At 35.1% G+C, this 21581-nt stretch overlaps 1 protein-coding gene across 1 annotated transcript in view; it reads left to right on the plus strand.

The window, feature by feature from the left end:
- The first annotated feature begins 4183 nt into the window (after positions 1-4183).
- ldb2a (LIM domain binding 2a) overlaps positions 4184-21581 on the plus strand; it is a 57611-nt gene continuing 40213 nt past the window's right edge. Inside the window, exons 1-3 of the mRNA XM_038307930.1 lie at positions 4184-4250; positions 4364-4582; positions 14128-14300. Of these exons, the coding sequence (XP_038163858.1) occupies positions 4184-4250; positions 4364-4582; positions 14128-14300 (459 nt within the window). The remainder of the gene's footprint in view (positions 4251-4363; positions 4583-14127; positions 14301-21581) is intronic.

Below are 21581 nucleotides of genomic sequence, written 5' to 3' on the forward strand. Positions count from 1 at the left end.
CAATTAACATTCTTTAGATTTCAAGCTTTCCATCACATTCAAGTGAGTGCACTACAAGAAATTTTAGGCTTTAAAAGGTCATGAATACAGCATATCTAGAAGTTTTCTAGTGGTTGTTTAGTTCTTTTACATATAGTTAAATGTGTGGTTATATACAGTATATATTTTTTTATATATTTGGAATTCAGCTTTTCCCTCTAACCTATTTAGGGCATACAGCCAACCAAATTATTCCACTGAATATTAGTTGCATTATTTATTTCATCAGTGTCTTGCTTGTTATTGTTTTTTTCGGATTGCATTTCGGATTACATTAAAGATCTGCATTCTGACTTTGTCTATAGCTACGTTTAACCCAAAATGTCCTTCTAAGCTGTAGGAAAAAAGAAATAAAATGCATAATCATTGGCTGTATAATATGACTTATTATTCATGCTAACCCAAGTCTGCTGGTGAGTAGTTAGAGCAAGCATGTGTTTTCTGAGGAGCTGAGTCAGACCATACTTTGGTAGGGTTTGTTTGTTTGCTCCAATCTGAGCAGACTGGACAGGTTATCTCTCCAGTTATTTATTTATTAATCCAAAACATTATCCCTATAGTATTTTTTTTTTGTTTGTGGGTTAGCAGCATGCGGAACATGCAGCGTTTCTTTTGCTCCTCAAGCCAATATATATAAGTTCTTTAATAATAATACTAATTAATAATGCATTTAACCCATCCCCTTGGGGAGCAGTGGGTCATTGTGCGGCACCTAGGGTGCAGTTTGGGTTTAAGGGTCTTGCTCAGGGACCCAGAGTAGCAGTCTGTGGGAGTGGGGCTTGAACTCAGAACCTCTTGAGTCACCACCCCTCCCCCAAATACTATTTAAGTAGTATAGTACCTTTCAAATGCCTGCGACATGCCTAGGTAAAGTCTTACAGCTGATGCCACTTGCAATAATAAGTTCTGTGTTTTTATGACGATTATCATAGTGGCAAAAGGTTCTTTAAAGAAGACTTTTTTACAGGTTTAAACCAGGTGAAACAAAAATTTTCCACTTGAGGAGTTCTGGATAGAGCATAAGATTTTTTATTTTAAATGCAAAATGTAAATTTTTTTTTTTTTTTTTTTTTTACAATTGTGGTATAATTGCTGTTCAGGTGGGTAGCTCTGTCAGCTAAAGGCATATTTTAGAGTCTCTATACTCCAGTTAACGATTAATCGATTACTAAATTAGTTGACGATCATTTTATTAATCGATTATCACAATTAATCTGATTAATTGTTTCAGCCCTACTGTAGTGTATAAAGTGCTTTATAAGTAGAGGCTGTTTTTGCTACATTTTAAAATTTGTTATTTTTCAAGCTCTTAATGAACTTAAAATTCCCATCTGAAAAAGTCCTAGTAGTTATTAATGAAGGTTACTGGAAACCTGCTGATAATTTGGGACACAAATATTCCATCCAAAGGGCAGAGTAAAAATGCTTTCTTGGATTTCTTTTTACTTGAACAATCTCTTAAGTGTGCCTTTTTTGTGATTTCTCAAAAGTCTTGTAATTTGAAGGCATGATCTTGAAGAACGCTGAGAAAACTGAGAGTGGGGATTAAATAATTTGCTGTAATGTGTAGTGGTATAATCTGTACTACAATTAGCGAAAGAGCAAAATGTTTTATTGCATTTTTTATGTTTGAAAATGTTGAAGTTATTCAAATTATTTGTTAAATGTACTTTTAAACTTAGCTTCATTAAGTTATCATATCATTGACCATGTGGGTATCCCTTTTAAAGATGATGAAACCTTTTTTTTTTAAACTTGGGTTAAGATTATTATTATTATTTTTTTTTTTTTGACACTGCACCTTGTTAGACACTTTGCATAAATGTATTTATTCCTAGCGTATCATGCATGCTACAACCCTTCTGTCCTTTGACGCCCCACGATGGATTTGAGTGGAGAAAAAAAAAAAAAAACTCTCACTGTCTTGCTGAGAGTTGCTGCTGGCAGGAATCCTGTGGACCAATGGGGGGAAACAATCCCAACAAAGTGGCATAAATTAATGCGCCTAATTAACACCATGTTAATTATTTGTAAATTGCATGTTTGGGTACACATTACTTGAGAGACATATGCTGCTTGTCGTGTTCGTCCAAACAAGTGCCAGCTAATCTGTATCTCTGGAGTGCCCCAATGACTGAAGATGGGCCAATCAGTACTGAGCAGAAAACTAAAAACACGAGCAGGAGTAAGAGTGGGATAAGAAAAGAGCATAGAGGAACAAATAAAATCAAAGTTCATATTTCTTGAGGTAAAGGATACAATATGTGCTCTGCTGTGAAAGGTTCTGCTAGTTCTTTCTTTCATGTCACAGCGGGGATTTGCTTTAATCCTGTGATTAACGTGTTTGCTTATGCTGACTTCAGTTGAGAGTTTCTCCTTTCAGCAGAAAGCCTTTTTGTAAGATACTTATTAAAAAAAGATTTTTTTTATGCAAAAAATTCATTTCAAAAATAAAAAAAAATCAAGTGTTTAATTTTTCATTTCAATTTTATTTCAGTCATGTCATTAGCTTTTTTATTTTTAACATTGATCATGAATAGCTTCACATTGCATGTTGTTTAAATGATTGAAAAGGAGCACAAAGAAGACAAAGTTTTTTATACATGCCCCTTTTTCCAAACAAAATATAAAAGATGGTGTGATGCGCAGTTTACAATATAACTTCAAACCACACAGAAAGGTCATGTCTTAGCAAAAAAAAAAAATGAAGTTTATTTATTTCTCATGTTACACTTATTTTTAGCTGCATATAAGATTTAATTAGCAATTTTGCTTTTTATGAAAAGGAAATAAAAAGAAGCAGTTACTTAATCACAACATTTAGTGAATACGTTATATCCCATTGATTTTTCAAAGTAAATACACTAAGATATCTATAGAAATCCAGAGGTCATTTTGTTTTTACAGCCAACCGTTATTTAGTTTAATAAATTATCATTATAATTATTTATAAAATCTGTTTAAATTAAATGGAATGTTCACTTAACTATATTTTTCAATTGAACTTGTTGAGTTCCAAATTATATATAAAAATTTCTCAAGGCACTTCATGAAAAAATTAAAGGTAATAGCGTAATGGCAAATTTAGTGACCTTATCTACCTGTTAATGGTTATTGCAGTAATCGTCAACTAATTTAGTAATCGATTAATCGTTTACTGGAGTAAAGAGACTCTAAAACGTACTTTTAGCTAGCAGAGCAATCCACTTAGAGCAGTAATTATACCAAGATTGAAAAAAATATTTAAAAGTTTTTCGCATTTAAGATAAAAAAAAAAATGTATTCGTCCATCAAAATACTCTATCCAGAACCACAGAAATTGAAAAGTTTTAGTTTCATCTGGTTTGATATCATAAAAATCTTTGGTTATCCGATAATTAATCGATTAATCGATTAAGATTTATCAATTTGCTAAATAATCATTAGTTTCAGCCCTAAATCTTATACTAAAGTACGATAAATTGTTACGCATAAGCTACTCAGGATCATAGATAATTATTTGAAGTGTCATTTCTTCTGCTTGTTTGTTGCTTATTATTATTTTCTGTACAATGAAAATATATTTCAAACTTCTTACCAGTGTTTGATATTTATAGTTTCCCACTTAAAACATTCAGTATGAAAGTATATATTTTCTGTCGCCCAGTGTGTTTTCACAATCACCATCTGTTCTCCACTCAAATTAGCAGTTTCTTTAACATTCTAGGTAAGTTGAGAGTTAAGTTGAGAACTTCTTTAACCAATCTCTAAATAAAGAACAGCAGGAGAACCAAACTTTGTGACCCTAATTTTAGATTAACTAAAAGATGAACTTAGATTTTAATTACTAAGAGTTAAAGAGTCACAATGTATTGTTGTATCTCCTTACTAAGAATTTAACGTGATGAAGTGTCAAAGCTCCTTCCAGCTCGTCTATTGTGTTTGTTTGCTGTATACAGGGAGCATAAAGTATTTGAGTCTCAGTGAGGAAGTTATCTGAAGAGAAACACAGGGCTGCTGTGCTTGAAGTGATCCAAGAGTTGCTAGCACGGCTACTATTACATGCTTATCTATCACTGTGTCACTCCGAGTTACGCACACTGACTTTTATTAGAACAGTTTTGGTTGAGGAGACGCAACCAAAAATCCTGCATGGCTTGGCGAGATGGGCAAGGAGCAGATCCGTGAGTCACCTGAGCATTCCCCTCCCAATCTCTTCATCTCTTCTCCTTGTACCCCCACTGCCGCTCTTCTCTCCCTCATTGACAAGCTCTTGTATTTTTGAGCTTTTCTCCTAGTTTCCCTGTACTGTTTCTCTTTCATCCCCTGCTCATTTTTATTTCAGTCCCAATACACCCCCCCATACCCCCCGTTTCCTCAGAGCTCCTCCGCATTAGCAGTCAGCTCCACTCCTTGGCGTACTTTGTTTTTCAGCCGTGGTGGAGACCAAGTGAGGGAGGCTGCAAGATACAGAGAGAGCGAAAGAGCATCATTTACACAGTCATCTACGTCGAGCACACTCCCCCGTTCCCCTTCCCTCCTCCTCCTCCTTCTTCTCCTCACAGTTGCTGCTCACGATGCCAAACATTTTATCTGTTATTTAGTCATGCCTGACTTTATCGAATTTAAAAAACATGCCAGTCACAGGTCCACCCTCCCCTGCTTCTTCCCCATACTGCCCCTATGCACCCAGCCACTCACATCATCCTCGTATTAGACTCTACCATCCGGGTCTGACCACAAAAATCCTCCTGAGCCAGTGTCTTAGGGGACATTTCACTTCTTAATGAAGTTTTATTCCCAGGCCAAACCCTTCCAACATCCTCGCCCCCCTTAGATTCTAACCTTCACTGCCTCCTGACCAACCAGCCACCCTGGGGAAAAGAAAAAGGGCATAATTCTAGGCAGCACAGTGTTGACTCTAAGATGGATTATTCTTGCTTGAAATCAGAGGCTGTGTGTTGCTGGATAATGTGGCTATCCAAGTCTTTATTTATTTTTTCATGAATGCTCAAATAATGCAGATTCGGTAGTCATGAAAATGCAGAAAAGGAGAGACATATCCCATCAATAAAGGAGCAAGAGGTTGAAGGAAAATCCCAGAATTTAGGTTATGTCTGTCAAATCTTAGTGCTTTTTGTAGGTCGCAGAGGATTTTAACTTGAACCCTATGTTGCCAAAATGAACGCAAGAAAACCAAGTTTAGGGATGTTTCATTTTTCAGATTATTAGTAATGTTTGCTTTATATTATTATATATTAGGGCTGCAACAACGAATCGATAAAATCGATAAAAATCGACTTTTAAAAGCGTTGGCAACGAATTTCATCATCGATTAGTTGTGTCGCGCGATTATTGCGTCATCCGCCGCGCCGTCATCACTGCCTCTTGACTGAAAGAGGAAGAAAAAAAAAAAAAGGCAGAGCGAGTCAGCGCCGCAGGTGCAGTGTTGCCAACTCAGCGACTTTTCAGACCCCTCCAGCGACTATTTTTTAAAAAAGCGTTCTAGCGACAAATCTGGCGACTTTTTTCGGTGTCACTGGCGGCTTTTGGAGACTCTTACGTGAAAGCATGTATCGTTCCTACTCTGCCGTGGGGCGCCTCCCCCACCCCAACCGCGTTTTCCCGCAGGAGTCCCTCTCAGCGCTGCAGTCAGAGCCTCAGCGTCCAGACTGCAAATGAAGCGCGCATGCACCGGGATTGACGGCGCAAATTGATCACAATAATTAAAATAGCCTGCGCTTTGTAAAGCGAAAAAAGTGATAACATGCAACTTTTTTCAAAAGAAATTAACATGGCACGGAAGCACCATGTTTGTTTGGTTTTAAAGTGGGGAAACGTAACGTTAGTTTCTCAGGTAGCTCATCTGATGCTTTCCTTACCGTGTTAGTAGGTTACAGACAGTGATAAGGTTGGCTACTTATTTTACCTTTAATTTCATTTGAATTAGCTTAAGCAGCGTTTATATTTTCTTTATAAATAAATTAACTTGCAAATTATGAGGGCAAGGCTTTTAAAGTTTAAATCTTCTGGCAAAGTTAAAGTAAAGAAGATCCTGCAATTTATGGAAGTAAAGCAGAATAAAATCCAGCAAGATCAGTAATATGTCAATTAATTATCTGCCACATTCCCATGTAAATATCTGTCTTTGGAGGATGTGTTTTTTAGCACCCCTAGTTCTCTCATTTTTATTCCAAATACAATTTATAATTTGAATCACAGGGCTATTTTTATCTCTATGATTCAGTATTTTCTAAAGTAGCAACTTTAACTGCTATACTTTCCTGTCTTAAAAGGCAGAACTCTTCTAGTCTAAAAAAACTCATTTGTTGAAATGGGGGGGCCTATTGTTTGAACCCCTTAGGGGCTTTTAAAAACAAAAATGTCTTTTTTTGCGCTTTATGAAACAAAGTACCCTATATTTTGTGGATGTACAGCTACATTTCTCATGTAAGTTTGCGTAGTTTTAACACAAACATTTATTTTTCATATTGCACCAGTACAGTTAACGAGCAACCTGTACTTGTGTGCTTGTTTGTTCTGTCTAAAATGTTTATTTTGGAATAAAGAGGTTAATATAAAAAATATTTTTTGTCCGATTCATCGATTAATCGAAAAAATAATCGTCCGATTCATCGATTTTTAAAATAATCGTTAGTTGCAGCCCTATTATATATAGATATTATTATGAAAACCTCCACTAATGATGCTGTTAGTTAGCTTGCAGCCAGGTTTTTTTTCAGATATGCCCTTCTGAAGCTTTCACATTTTTTTTCAAGTGTGAGCTTCATAAAACTGGTGGGTGGAGCTTTAGCTCCTGAACCATGACTGCACCATGCAGTTTGCAGTCAGGAATATCTCCAGACAGCCAAATCTGTCTTTCTTGTCAGTGTAGAAGCATTCTTTCAGCTGGATATCTGGCAGCATGATGCAACCCCTGAGCAGCCGTGACGAATGTCCATTTTTGATATGAGCGATACGACTCACCTCCCAGGGATATACAGCATAGGGGGAGCAACAAGAGCTCCATAGGATGTGTTTATTGCTACCATGATCAGTCACAGAAAAGTGTGAGCCTCTCAGTTTAGGCAGTGTGAAACTCTTTCCCATAAAGACTGCTTAACTAATGGTTGATTACTTTAAACTGATTACAGATTTCCGAAAACTTTCAAACATATTTTTGACAAACTTATTATGGAGTGACCAGCGCACATGTGCAGAGGTCACACAGGAGAGCGATGTGGCTAATTAAGTTAGAACTTCCCAGTGAAGTTTTGAAATTAAAGAAGACCCATATTGATAAAATGCAAAAAAAGAAATAAAATTAAAAGAAATAATACTTGATTCTAAAAGGTATAAGATGGGAATAGTGCTGGGAGTACGCTATGAACATTGGTGTTCACTGAAGGGAATGCTAAATCTGCGGAAGCATTCAGATGAGGCCACTAAGTTAATGGAAGCGTGATTAAACATCCTTATTAATACTGCTACTAGTCAAAGCAATGCTGCTTTTCTCAGTTTCTACAGTCTAGGTTAAAAAAAATATTATAAATGGATAAGTTGATTTTCTGATTACTAATTTGTTAAATAGAAAATAAACTGGTGCTGATTGAACTTAAGAACAAACTTTGGATAATCGATCTTTTATGCAACTTTATCAGAAAGATTCTTTTTTTTTACCTTGTTCTTCTCATACTGTACGTCTTTCCCACTCTTTCAATCCAAAGTGTATTTCTAGCTACAAGAGTCTGCAGCCCTGTTTTTTATTTAGCCACTATCCAGACAAAATTGAACAATGCATGAATTAGAAATGAAAACCTGCACATGTACTGACCCAACTAATTTAATAAATAATTATAATATGCTGCCAAATCAATGCGGATTGCTATAATTGATTTAAGGCCACTTTTATTAGATATTTTCTGTGAGAATATAAACATTGGTACATTCTTCCTCATTAATTTATTATTGTCCTTTGGTTTTTATTTCAGTTTTTTCTGTTAGTGTGTTTATGTGTTTCTGTATATTAATCATTGCATATTATTTATACATTTTTTGTTTATTTGTTTAGTATCTATGAAAAAAAAAGAATAAAGTTACTAGAAATAGAAACCTTGCGATTGTCTGACTCTGGGTATTATGACTATGTTGTGGAATTTAGCTTAATGCACATACAGTGTGTTTTTACAGTAGTGGTTTCTTATCCTATTTCATTTTATACAATGTGAAAGTTTAATTCCTGCGATTTGCATTGTATTGTACAAAGAAACTACGAAACATTTGTCATGATAATGTATATCAAAAGTCTAACTTTTTTTGTTTTTGCTGCTTATAGATGTCCAATACTGATTTAGAATATGTTTATTTAAGATTTCTCTCATCTTAACATCAGATTGCAACCAGGGTTTTATATGTTTGCCTTTTGAGTTGCTAGCTTTATTAAACATGAGATTTAAATCATATTAAATACATGTCTACTGAGATTTGCATACGTATACGAGGGAGCAATAATAGTTTGCAGGCAGAAGAGAAAAGTGTCAGCTCAGGATGGAGCAGATACTGCTTCAGTTTCCCTGTGCATTTGATAAGTAGCTGCCCTTAAGCAAGTCAATTTGCTCGAGTGGAGCTGGCCGGTGATGTTTGGATGAAGCAGGTGTTTGCAGAGCTGCTCTCAGGCATGTGCGTGTATGGCAGCGTATAGCATATATGGCTGTACAGAAATAAGAGCTCCACAAGTAGGCTCTTTAAGAATATGCTACCAAGATGTTATCTTTGAGTTTGGACATCTGCTTCACAAGTAACTAGAACTGCAACATTCAGGGTTGGAGAGACAAGTGGAGGCTGCAGGTTTTACTTCAAAGAGAAAGCTGTGTGATGCAGGTGCTCTCTGTGGGTGGTGCGCAGATGATTAATCTACATGTTTAGTTTTGCACGGAAAACAGCCTTGTTTTAAATTCTGAGTGAGTTGTAAACATGGAGATGTGATCTGCATCTACCTGATTTTTTTTTATCTCATGAGCAATTGTCTTAGTTCTTCAATTTAATTGGCCAATTTGAGATAACTAAATCAATATCAGCTTCAGTTTATCACCGTAGTTTCAATTATCCAGTTTCTGCAGTTTAATAGTTTACTTCCTGTAACTGTTTCTTATTAAAAAAGCTTGCTTGGTGAATCCAATTCACAGTACCAGGCACATTTAATGGCACCCTTGGTAAAAATTTTGAAAACAATGTTTTGTTGAATTAGCATAATCCTAAATTAAAACAAACTGCTTCAAAAATTAAACCTTTAATTTTAGTACCTTTATTCGTTTGGGGAGTATTTATTTAAAATTGTTTTTATAAATAGTCAATTTTAATACAAGCCCCTAATAAGATTGTTATGATCATTAGTTGTGAAAATTTCCCTAAACATCATCCATCCTCCACCATGCATATATATACATCCTTTCTTTTCGTTTTATTGGATGCAAAACTCAAATTCAAAACCCCAATTTAGGAGTCGTAATTAAAAAACATGGTGCTTGATAAAGTTGTTGTAGAATTAAGGCAACTTTTTGTTTTTTGATTGAACCTGTGAAGAGTTTCTTCTGGCATCATTCCCAGTTGGTTTGCTCATCACTATCTAATAGTTGTCAGGAACTTTGCAAAAATAAATGAAATGCTTTGGAAACTTTTTAAAACTCCTTCCTTACCAAACTTCTCACTGTGATTAGTGGAGATTAGAAGTAGGTCATTTTTCAGCCTTGTGGGCAGTACCTTAAGAAGTCTTACTCTGTGTCATATATATGTACGTATATCCCAATAAAGCAGAAGATCAAACATTATTGGTTAAAATTTAAAGAAGGTAAAATTATATAAATAATCATACTGAGCCTGGTTGTGCTGGAGGTTTTTTCCTGTTTAAAGGGAGTTTTTCCTCTCCACTGTTGCTACAAGCATTTTTGGTGTTAGGGATTACCTTCATTACAAGTAGTACAGTAGATACAATTAATTGATTTTCCTTAGATAGAAAACTTTTAATCAATTTGACTGTTTGATCTGCTTGAATCGTCACTGTAAAGTGTGAATTGATGCTATATAAATAAACTGAATTGAAACTGAATTGAATTGAAATAGTTGTTAATATAATCAACAGTTGTGCCTCTAATGATAAAGAAAAAACTAATCTAAGAAGTTTGTTCTTCTCCCCCTAATTCAAGAAATGCGGCTAAACAAAAAGTTGGAATTTCACCTCATTTTAGTGTGAGTATATGCTTTTTCAGTAAATAGAGATTTGTTTTGAAACTATGCATACATATTTAAGCAGGAGTGTAAAGGCATTATCTTTTTATCTTTTCATTTGTTTAATTATGACTTTATTTTCAACGTATAGGTTATTTCTTGGATGTTTGTCTAATCTCAGTTTAGATTGCCTGTTTTTAAAAACAGCTTTTGGTACAGCTCATGGATTTTAAATTTGGCAACTGGACCTTTTCTAAATGTATTTTGACATGCCTCTTCAATATAGATGCCTTGTTGGGAGATATAGGGTCATTTTTGGTCACTTTTCTGAGGTGGAAGGGCTTTGAGGCTTTTATAACCTTTCAAAATATATTAATACAAACATATTTACTTATACAATAACAATACTGACTCCTCCGGTTTATATCATGCAGATGCTCATTGTCTCTTCAGGCTACTGTTGAAAGTTTGCATTGCAGAAGCTTTCTGTGATTATGTGAAACATTTCATATAAATGTTGTACAGGTAGCCTAACCCTGGAAGAATAATATACAGAAACATTTAGTTGTTGGTTAAAGGAGGTTTTAAATATCAGCTGTTTGTTGAATGATTTGAGCCTTCAGCTCTGTTTAAGAAGAGTTGAGGAAAAATCTGATGTTCAGAGCGTTCTGCGCTCACAGACACATTGTGTCGATATAAATAACAATAAATCACAATGTAAATGTTTTTCTTAAAATCAGTATCGTTAAGGGTGATTTGGATGTAAACTTTACTAAGCTGCTATATTTCAAGTTAAACACATTTATGCTCTGCATGCAAATATATGTGGGCAGTTTGGATGGACTGTTATTGCCAGTGCTCTCCAAACCTAATATTGATTTTAGTTGTGGAATTGCTTAAGCCTATAAGTAACAGTGACAAAATCCATATAGTGTCTGCCTCAGTGAAAGCTCTGATTTCTAAATGACCTCAATTAGAAAGTCATCTTCTTCATGATTTATATATTTAAATGTGCAATCATTCTGACCCCTCCTCAAGACTCACCTTTCATCTAATAATTAAAAGCAGCCTGGCGGCAGAACAAATGTCTCAGCTGCACCCGTGATTTTCATTGATATGGAAGGTGTCAAACAGTAAACACAAACTAAAATTAGAATTCTTTGTCCTTTCTTGATTTCTTAAAGCGTTTTATGCCTGCCATATATTTATTTTTGTTATTATTGCTTGTATTAGTAATCTTGGTATCTTTGTATTTAAAGGATGAGAAAATTAAGCACTTGGCTTTGATTTTATATAATTTTTATTATTCCTCTAACTCAATTAACTGTGTTAATGTTCAGCATGATACTTTTCCTCTTACAGCTAATCAAAACATTAAAATTTATAATAATAAAAGTTACTTTTTTCAGAATAACAACATTAATTTTGACAATATTAGCATCATCAGAACAAATATATTGCAAGTTTTCCCACTATTATCGTAGGAGGTATTTTATACCGAAATGCAAATGTATATTATTATTATTATTATTATTATTATTATTATTATTACTATTGTTGTTGTTATTATTATTCCTTTGTATATTAACTACATAAAGAGACCTGTTAAAATGGCAATTAGTGCTACAACACATTATTAGAGAGAATTGTAGACACTTATCTAAGTGAAATTACTATGGGAATTTGCTGCAAAGTGCTCATTGGGCTGCTTGTTTTCAGAATAAAACTGATATATAATAATAAATAAAAATATATATATACCAACTAGTGAGCACAGTATAAAAAAAAAGCAGACAGACTCTTTTTGTTTGTGTGCTGAGCCAGGAGGCAATTAGTCGAGCCTAAAATATCTCCAAGACGCAGGAAATAGCACAGTTCTATCCATAAGGTTCTAATTTATGCCTGTCCATCTCTCTGAAGTTTTCTAATGATCTCCCTTTATCTCATTTGTTGAACCATATAATGCACAACTGCAGTGCAAAAACAGTAGGGTAATTTGTGGTGCTTCAGCCCTAGCACACAGCTCGGCCTGCTACCTCCTGCTGTGTCAGGTTTTTAATGGAGACACAAACTACTTCTTTCGCTTAGAACATAAAACATAAGCTGAAGAGATGCTTAAGAATTTTTATCTGCCTCATATTCTTCCTTTAAGGTTCGGATAATAATTTGGTAAAAGTAACAAAGCTTGGAGTTTATACTGACTAATTCATTTGTAATCCCTAGTGTTGTGCACACCTGATTTCATGTTAAACCTGCAGATTTTAATAGATAATATAACTTTATGCATGAATACATTTTAGTTAACCTGCATCTGGTAAAGCACTGTTACTTTAGGTTAGTAGAAAACTAAATAGTGTTGTATGTGCACAAAGCCATATTCTGTGACACAAATAAAAAACCCTGATATAAATATTACATAAAGCAGAAATTTATCACTAGACCCTGTCATTTGTGGACAATAGGTTTCTTGTATAAATTGGAGTAGGAAAAATAGAGCAAACTGAAACAAACATCCTAAAACATCTTGTTGTCTACCTGGTGCAGCCAATCAGCCAAACATCTGTGCATCCTGCATTCAATGTAAGTTGAAAGAATCTCTGTTAATGAGAGGAACTGTTGTGCTACAGTAGTAGTTATTTATGCAGAGGTAATGAAAAAAAAAAATCCAACCGAAGCTCCTGATAGTTGTTATTCCATTTTTCTTTTTAGGTGTTAAAGGGGGTGACCAGCCCACCTGCAGGGAGAAAGAAGTCTCTAGCCCTGTATTTTAGGGGTTCGTTTGGGAACTTATGATATACAGTAACCTGAATAGTTGATTGAAGTAAAATAAAACATAATTTGTATGTTTTAAACAAGGTTTCTTGTTGGAAGTGTACCAGAAATATGTTGAGCCATGGCTTTAAGATCTGAATACATAATAATTTATAATATCAGTGTATGGTATACCTACAGTACTGCTGCAAACATTTTTCAAGCTAAAAAAAAACTAAGAAAAAAATGGTCAAACTAACAGCTATTTCATTAAAAATATGTATATACTCTGATCTAAATGAATCATTAACGATTCATTGTTTGTGTTTTGTGCTCAATATTTGCTTGTGCATTATGTGTTGGGTGGGATGGTTGAGATCAGAGCTGATCTAAATCCAGCTGAGTCTCTGGTAAGACCATAGATTAGAAGTTCAATATTCTTTTTACCCACTCTAGCCTAGCTTGAGCTATTATTTAAAATAATAATGGGTAAATAAAAGATTTAGAGCTAAAATTGCAGCACATGGTGGTTCTACGAAGCTTTGACTCGAGAGGTGGCCATTGATTAAACAGTATATGCAAACACTTCGGCTCTGATAAAGACAGTTGTGCACTAGTTTGTGTTCCTCTGTTCCACCACATCACAACTAAACATATTTTCCTTTATGTGTTTAAACCCGCCGAAATTCAATACACCTCAAGCAGCATAAACAGTGTGTTGATAACTGTTACGTGGCAGCGCAGTGCCATTCCCAGGATGCCATGGCAGATTCACCTGGTGGGGATGTGACTGGATAGATAAGCAATGCCAGCTCAGACTGAAGTGTCTTTAGGCAAGGCATCTAACTTATTGGTAAAAAGCAAAGAACTGCAAGTATAATGAGCAAAAAAAAAAAAATAAGTATATGTAATACTGTTTTAAACCCCCTTTTGTCTCTAAGCTTTTTTGTTGACCAAGCCTAGCCTGCTCTGCTCCTATTTGGTATGGTTAATATCTGACTTTTTTAATATATTATAGTTTTTTGGGGGTTTTGTTTTTGGTCTACTGGTTTAGCACTTTTTCCCCCCACATAATTTCATGTAGGTTTCCTTCATTATTCAACTTTCCCCTCCTGTCCTTCTTCTTCCCTGCAGCAATCGGCCGGACGTTGATACCCCGTTATTTCAGCACAGTGTTTGAAGGCGGCGTTACTGAGCTCCATTACATCCTGAAACACTCCAAGGAGTCCTTCCACAACTCCTGCATCACCCTGGACTGTGATCAGTGCACCATGGTCACCCAGCACGGGAAGCCAATGTTTACAAAGGTAACACCTGACCCTCGAGCTTCCCTCGCCATAAATAATTGATCTTGGCTATGATAATGGCCTGAAAAGGTGTAAAAGTGCTTTAAGATCAAATCCATTAAACCCTTTGATTTCCTTTCATCCTCTTTTTCATTTCTATGATTTTTGAAATAGTCCTTAATGGTTTTATCCTCAAACACTGAAGGTTTGTTTCTTTATAAATGCATTGTAAAAAAAAATCTCCAGTATTTCAGAATGCTTTTTCTTCCCTATAGCATTGCAAAGTTGAAATTGTAATGCCAGATACTTACAAATAGTGAGTTTTTATTCTCTTTCGTATTATTTTTTTGTTTTGTTTTTTTTTTTTTTATAATGAAAGCTGCTTTGATTTATTTAGAACAAATTATTTCTATCCAGTGTAAAAGTTGCCCTTCATGAATGTAGAAAACTAATCACAGAAAAAGTGTCTTGTTATATTTAACCATGCTAATTATTTAAAAATATATATTGAAAAAGTTCTAATTAAATACTGGGGGCTATTTTTATAAAGCAATGCTGGTTTTTCTTTCTTTCTTTTTTTTAGAGTAAAATGCCACTTATATTTACTTTTCTGTCATTCATCAGAAATCTGCCCTTTCAGCCCTCTGGCATTTGCCATGTTAAAGACACAGACTGATTCCTAAATCTGCAGGTACTCCAAAGGCAAAGCCATCAGGACAGCAGTAATATGTTAGCCAAGTGTGGTTTAGTGTAGATTTTATAATAAGTGACACACAGATGGAAGCCAACAAAAGGAAAGGAAACACTAATTGCACAGGTAAAATGATCCAAAGCAGACACAAAGGTCTTGTGGGTGGAAGCAATAATGCTGAGCTCAATGGCTTCTGTCTTTGGGGACAGTATTCCCCTGTGAGGTGGAGTGAAAATGCACTTCTTCACGGTCTGATCCAGACGGCTCGCTGACTCTTAGTGTTCTTCTGCTGACTGTCTAAATGAATCTGAATCCAGATACCTTGTCAGTTCCAAGCAGCTGAGCTAAAGGGATTCCATGTTCCTTCCACCATGAACCCTGAGCTGAAGTACCAGACCAGATTGTTCTGACATTCAACAGCTATATGCACCTCTTGTTTTCAGGACTTGACACTGTGCACTCACTCAAAGGTGCCTCGGTGTGTGTGTAATTAACTTCTAAGCTGACCTGTCACAGGATGTGAGCTGGTAAAGTGAATAGAAAACTTTTGGTTATCTATAACAAGGAGCTACTGTTGTTTTTTAGTTTTTATTTCAAATTAGCTTTTTTTGAATTTTTAAGATCTTTAGTAACCGAATGTAGCTATTCCCTCCTTTATCTTCAACTCTTATGTTATTATGGTTTGAAAAACATAAATAATTAGAAATAAGAAAATTAATTAAGATATGGTGCATCTCCATTGTTGACTTTGCCTTTAGATAGCTCCAACTGACAACCACTGCTATTTTAGCTATAATTGTTTCATGCCTACCTTTCTCAATGCTGCTTTTAAGGCTATCTATGTTTGTTTGTATGTGACTTTAACTACCGGTAAACACCGCTGCAGCATTTCTTTGCTCCTAATCTCATACTGAAGCATTTGTGATTAAATCTAGATCTAAGCAAGGATGCTACATCATTTTTGAACATGTCAAAGAGCAGCACGGCAATGGTGCGCCCAGAAATTCTGCACCATGATGGTCACAATTATACTTCACAGATTTACCACTGCTACAAAATCAACATTAATGTTGCACAAATATGGTAGCAATAACCCACTAATGGTACGACCTAATCTCATGTTTTAGCACACAGGTGCTCTGTTTGCACTTCTGAAAATTTAGTTGGCCTCATGCAAATGAATGTTTACATTGTTGCATGTTCTTTTTAATGAACCTCTTTAGGTGAATTGAGGAGCTGTACATAGAAGTCTGAACAAAGACCAAGAATGTCACTGCAGCATTTTTTTAGGTTAATCAGCGAAATGAAATCAAAATTTAAACCTTTTTTAGGAAGCAGTTTGTACAATGTATACGTTGTAACATGACACAAAAACAACATTAAGAATCCGCCTGTTGTTGAAGTACAAAAAGGGGTGGCATCTCTCTGTTAAACAAAGTTAAGATGTGCTTCTCATTGATAACGACTATCTTGTTAAAAAGCTTTAGCTTTAGCGGTGTGGCTAAGCTAATTAAAATTGGACTCAAACTTTAATTATTGCTCAACCAAGGTTCCTAACCTTTAACTGAGCTGATATGGATTTTTATTATACAACAGATATAATTGCATTAGCCTTACCAACTCTTCACAACCAACCAGAAGTATTAGTTCAATGATGAATCAAATTGTTCATGCAGAATTTGTTACCAAGATAGAGAAACTATTGTTGAACATTACATTTAAACAATAGTGTTTCATAATTTACTTTTTGAATTATGTTTGACGCTGGATAACAGGAGTTTAAGATACTCTTATAGGAGGTGTAATAAAAACATATTACATTTTGGTATTTTCTGATCAGTAGGTTAATAATGCAGAATTTATTGAAATTATATAAAAATTCAGAATAACAATACAATTTAGTTTTCATCTTTTTTTTTTATTGACTGAAGCTCTTTTATCAGACATTTTACTGCAAAAACTAGACCAAAAAAAATAGAGCTTATAAAAGGGGCATAAATGCACCTACTGCATTCTCCACACAGTTATCACCCTCTCATGCTAAATTTTTTATATGTCCCTTTCAAAGGTTTTTTATTCCTTTAGCTCGTAATTAAAATAGCATTATTTTGCATCCAATATGCTTTTTTTTTATGGTATCTATATTAAGGTGTATTTATCTTATATCTGAAGGGGAGAAAAGGAAGGGTCGTTTTCTTTGGTTGGGGTTCAGCTTCAGCATTTTGTAAGTAAAAACTAGTTTACACTTTATTATTATTGGAACAAGGGGGGCTCTTTTGTTATCGTGTTAATAAACATGAGCAGAACGTCTCAAGTAATAGAAAAAGGAAATTTCTTTTCATGTTGTTACTGGTCGGGTTTTCTTTGCTTTTTGTAAACAAGGCTTCTCGAAAGCAGCAGACCAAAAAAAGCTATAATATATTACAAGTGTCAGATATTAACCGTACAAAATGGGAGCAGAACAGGCTAGGCCCGGTCAACAAAAAGCTAAATTTGATGCTTGCAGCCCTGCTCTCTTTTCATCTTCACCTAAATTGGATGAGAAGAATTAATTCATTAGAAAAAAAAAAATTCCAATAACTGAGCGTGTTCTGTCTGAGCTCCCAGCAGCAGCGAGCCTGCAGCTCTGGAGGCCCGAATCTCAATCAGCTCTGCCTCGCCTCGCTTTCCCTCAAACACCACCACCACTGCACATCACCCCCACCACCGCTTTGCTCATCCCCCTCCCCGCTTTGCCGGCTCGCTCATTCTTCCCTCGCTCTCTACTCCACCGCTCTCTCCCTCATCCCCCTCCCCTCTCCCTCCACCCCCGCTCCCTCGAGACGTACAGACGCACACACTCCACACAGACACACACATCCGCATCCTTCATCCCTGGAGAAATCATCCCCAGCTCCCAACTCGTGCTCTTGCTCTCCCTCCTTCTCTCTCTCTCTTTGCCTATATCTGTCTTTTTCTGCTCCTCTGTCCGTCTTTCAAAAAGTCTAATTCTTTCCACATTTCAACAAAGCCAAACATATTGTGGTATATTAAAAGTTGTTTTAGATTTCCGTATTTTTACATCTTTTAAATAAGTAAAAAAAACCTGGTTAGAAAAAAATGTATTGGTTAGTCGGGCATTCTTTTAACGAGAAACAAAGACAACAAACCTAGGATGCAGGGACATTTTAACCATCTTATCCTTAACAGAAACTTTAAAACATAAAGGAACAGAGAATGCAGTGCAACTTATACCACTGAGTACAAAGGTAACATATTGGTTCATAGTTTGTGTTTCTGTAAATTTAAAGTAGTAGGATGCTTTTAAAATTATATGACAAGGAGAATATAGTCAGTTTCTAATTTTGTTCTTTTTGTTCATCTTAAAATAAGAGTTCTGGTTAACCAAAACTGGCCAATTTAGAAAAAAAAAAATTTCTTTGTAGGCCATCAGCAACAGAAACATTTTCCAATTTCAACACTATTAACAATAAATGTTACATATATCGAATTATGGAAATATCATCCATTAGAACTTCCACATATTTTTTTATAAGACACATTAGTTAGCAGTTTACATTGACTAACGCTTTGCTTTCCATCATAGAAGGCCAATAATCACACTCACAGATCAGCTATCAATTGCATGATAGTTAATATTGCAAATACACCAAAGCTGAAACAATAATCTGATTAATTGTCATTAATCGATTATTGAAATAATCGTCAACTGATGTAGTAATCTATTAATTGTTAACTGTATATAAGAGACTCTAAAACATGCGTTTAGCTGACAGAGTGACCCAATTAGAGCAGCAATTATACCACAATTGTAAAAAAAATATGTAAACATTTTGCATATAAGATAAAAAAAATCTTTTTCGTATGTTAATATGCTCTATCCAGAACTCCTCAAGTGGAAAAGTTTTAGTTTCCCACCGTTTTACTTTATAAAAAGTCTTCTTTAAGGAAACTTTAAGGTAAAAAGGTGGTCCCTGTCAAACCTAGTATATGCACAGAATAAAGTTTTTAGTAAATTTACATGTGCTGTATTATAATTAATCTATATGTGCTAAAAACCATAATCAGAATTTGTATTGAGAGTCTGTCTTGTGTGAAAGTGAGAATTGAAGTTTGAGACCAGTTAATCTTGTTTGTCTAAAATGCTATTAGTAAAGTCAGACTTGATAATAGGGTTCTTAGCTCGGACACGGTTGTTGCCAACGAACGGCGTGTTAGCTGTCGTTGTCAGGGTCTCTGCTGTTCTCTGTGTGATGGTAACAACCGTCTACACTCATAAAACTTGTGCACAAGGATCCGCATTAACCTACTATGTTTGTTTTTTGAGTGAAATCAGGTTTTAGTTTTTAAAAATATATATAAAATATAATGGGTTTTATTATATGTATTATATTTGATCATTATATATATATTTAAAAAAAAAATGTTAGCACTGTAAATTTACAGTCATTTTTACTATTTTCTAGGCTGCACTTTTAGAGAAGATGAAATTGTCCAGAGAGCTGTTTCTAAACGAAATTTCTTTTTGTTTTTACACTTGTGTAAACAAAATGACAAATAAAATCTTTCTTAGCCTAAGTCTAATATATGGGAAGGTTTTTCTCGGTTGAAAAACATTTAAAATCTGCTTTTATTCTCTTTAAGAGATGTAGGTTTTCAAGTCGTTTTGAACGTTCAACTTGAGTTGTAGATTAATAAATGCTGCCTGTCCTCACTACAGTTTACAGTGAAATTCAAAAGTAGAAAGAAAGGAAAATTTTTAAATTAAAGGAAAGGAATCCTATGATGTTATTATTATTATAACTGTTTTGTTTTGTAGGTAGATTTTCAGAATAGTTAGAATTTCATGGATTTCTTTAAATTTCTGTTTGAGGCAAACCTGCATTATTTTATTTTAGAAGTATCAATTAACACCCTCCAAATAAAAAGGGTTTCATCGGTTAGATTCAAGTAATTTTATGTATCAAAGGATGCTTCAAGAATAAACTTATTTTGTGTTGCCTTGCGAACCAGTCCAAACACAAAACATTATTCCCATATTTCAAGCAGAAAATACTAAAGTACCAGGTAACATAATTCCATTATTGGTTTCCGTTTATAGTATGAGTTATGGTCCTGTTGCAAATGATCTACAACAATGAAGTGACACTGATGAAACATAGAATAATATCTAATCTAATTTAAGAGGTGGAAATACAAATAAAAGTCAGATTTAAAGACTTTCAGCCCCCCATGTTCACAACTTCTTTTCCTCCATGAATTGATATCACTTCAGCTACGGTGGAGTGCTATAATCTAACGAATAGGTGGTCCTACGGGGGGTTCTCTGAGTGGGCGAGCTCTCAAGGTGCAGGTGGAAAATGTGTGTGTGCAACTTACAAGCCTGAGAGGTGTTGACAAGGTGACACGGGGTAAGGTGACACAGGGTGCCAATTTGAGCAAAAGCTCCCAACCTCTCAGCCACCTTCCAGTATCCCAACACCTCTATTGAGTACCCAGCAGGCCTCGCTTTCCCTGACCAGAGTGTGTTAGCTCTGAGGCCCTGGTGCTTGTTACTGATGCCCATCTGGGGTTTCTGCATGCTGGGAGGCAAGCAAAGAGGAAGGCAACTTTATGACACAATGGATTCATTTTAACAAAATCCAATTCCAGGGGAAGATTTTTTATTTTTTTTATCCCTGGGAAAATTAAAAGGGATTGTAAAATAACTAAACAATTTTTGTCATTTTCATTTAATTGTGTCCATCTGAAAAATTTGGTAAATTAAAGGTATAGTTGAGGATGTTCTTTTTCCGGGTGGATCATCAAAACAAGTGGTCCTCCTAATTTTCAATCATTCTGGTAATATTTTTACATAAGGCCGTCCTATGTGCTCGTCCCAATGTTCACTTACCCGTGCTGAGTCTGACATAGTGGAAAAATTGCAAATCTTCTTTTGGAAAGTAAGCTTATATGAGTGACGCAAACAGCAACTTTTAAACAGAGTGTGCACAAAGAGATATGCGTTCAGGGAAACTGCACGCATTTAATAGGCATTTTCTGTCGGGAGTGGGTACAGGGTTTTGCATGTGAATATTTTCAAAAATTGGCGAAAATTCTCCACTATACCATTAAATTTATCAGTTATCTGGATATTGAATAAATGTATGGACAGCATGCATCACTCAGGGTGAATCTTATATTTATATTAGAAAATCATTATACAATCCAAAGCATGAAGGAAATACAAGGTTTTCCTCATTTAGGTAAGTCAAACCATAGTCTATAACTTTGCTCCCACTGGGCTCTGCAAAACCTCCCTCATAAACCCAATCCAGGGGTGAAAAAGCCTCCACCTCAAAATATCTAGCGAAGGTATTACTACTGTTGACCCTCTGCTCACACTGAAAGCTTTAATATATATAAGCTGATGTACAGGTGCTGGTCATAAAATTAGAATATCATGAAAAAGTAGATTGATTTCAGTAATTCCATTTAAAAAGTGAAACTTGTATATTATATTCATACATTACATACAAACTCATATATTTCAGATGTTTATTTTGTTTAATTTTGATGATTACAAATGACAACAAATGAAAATCTCAAATTCATCATATCAGAAAATTAGA

The sequence above is a fragment of the Cyprinodon tularosa genome, unplaced genomic scaffold, assembly GCF_016077235.1.
Source record: "Cyprinodon tularosa strain WSP-4 unplaced genomic scaffold, ASM1607723v1 ctg117, whole genome shotgun sequence".
Classification (NCBI taxonomy): Eukaryota; Metazoa; Chordata; class Actinopteri; order Cyprinodontiformes; family Cyprinodontidae; genus Cyprinodon; species Cyprinodon tularosa.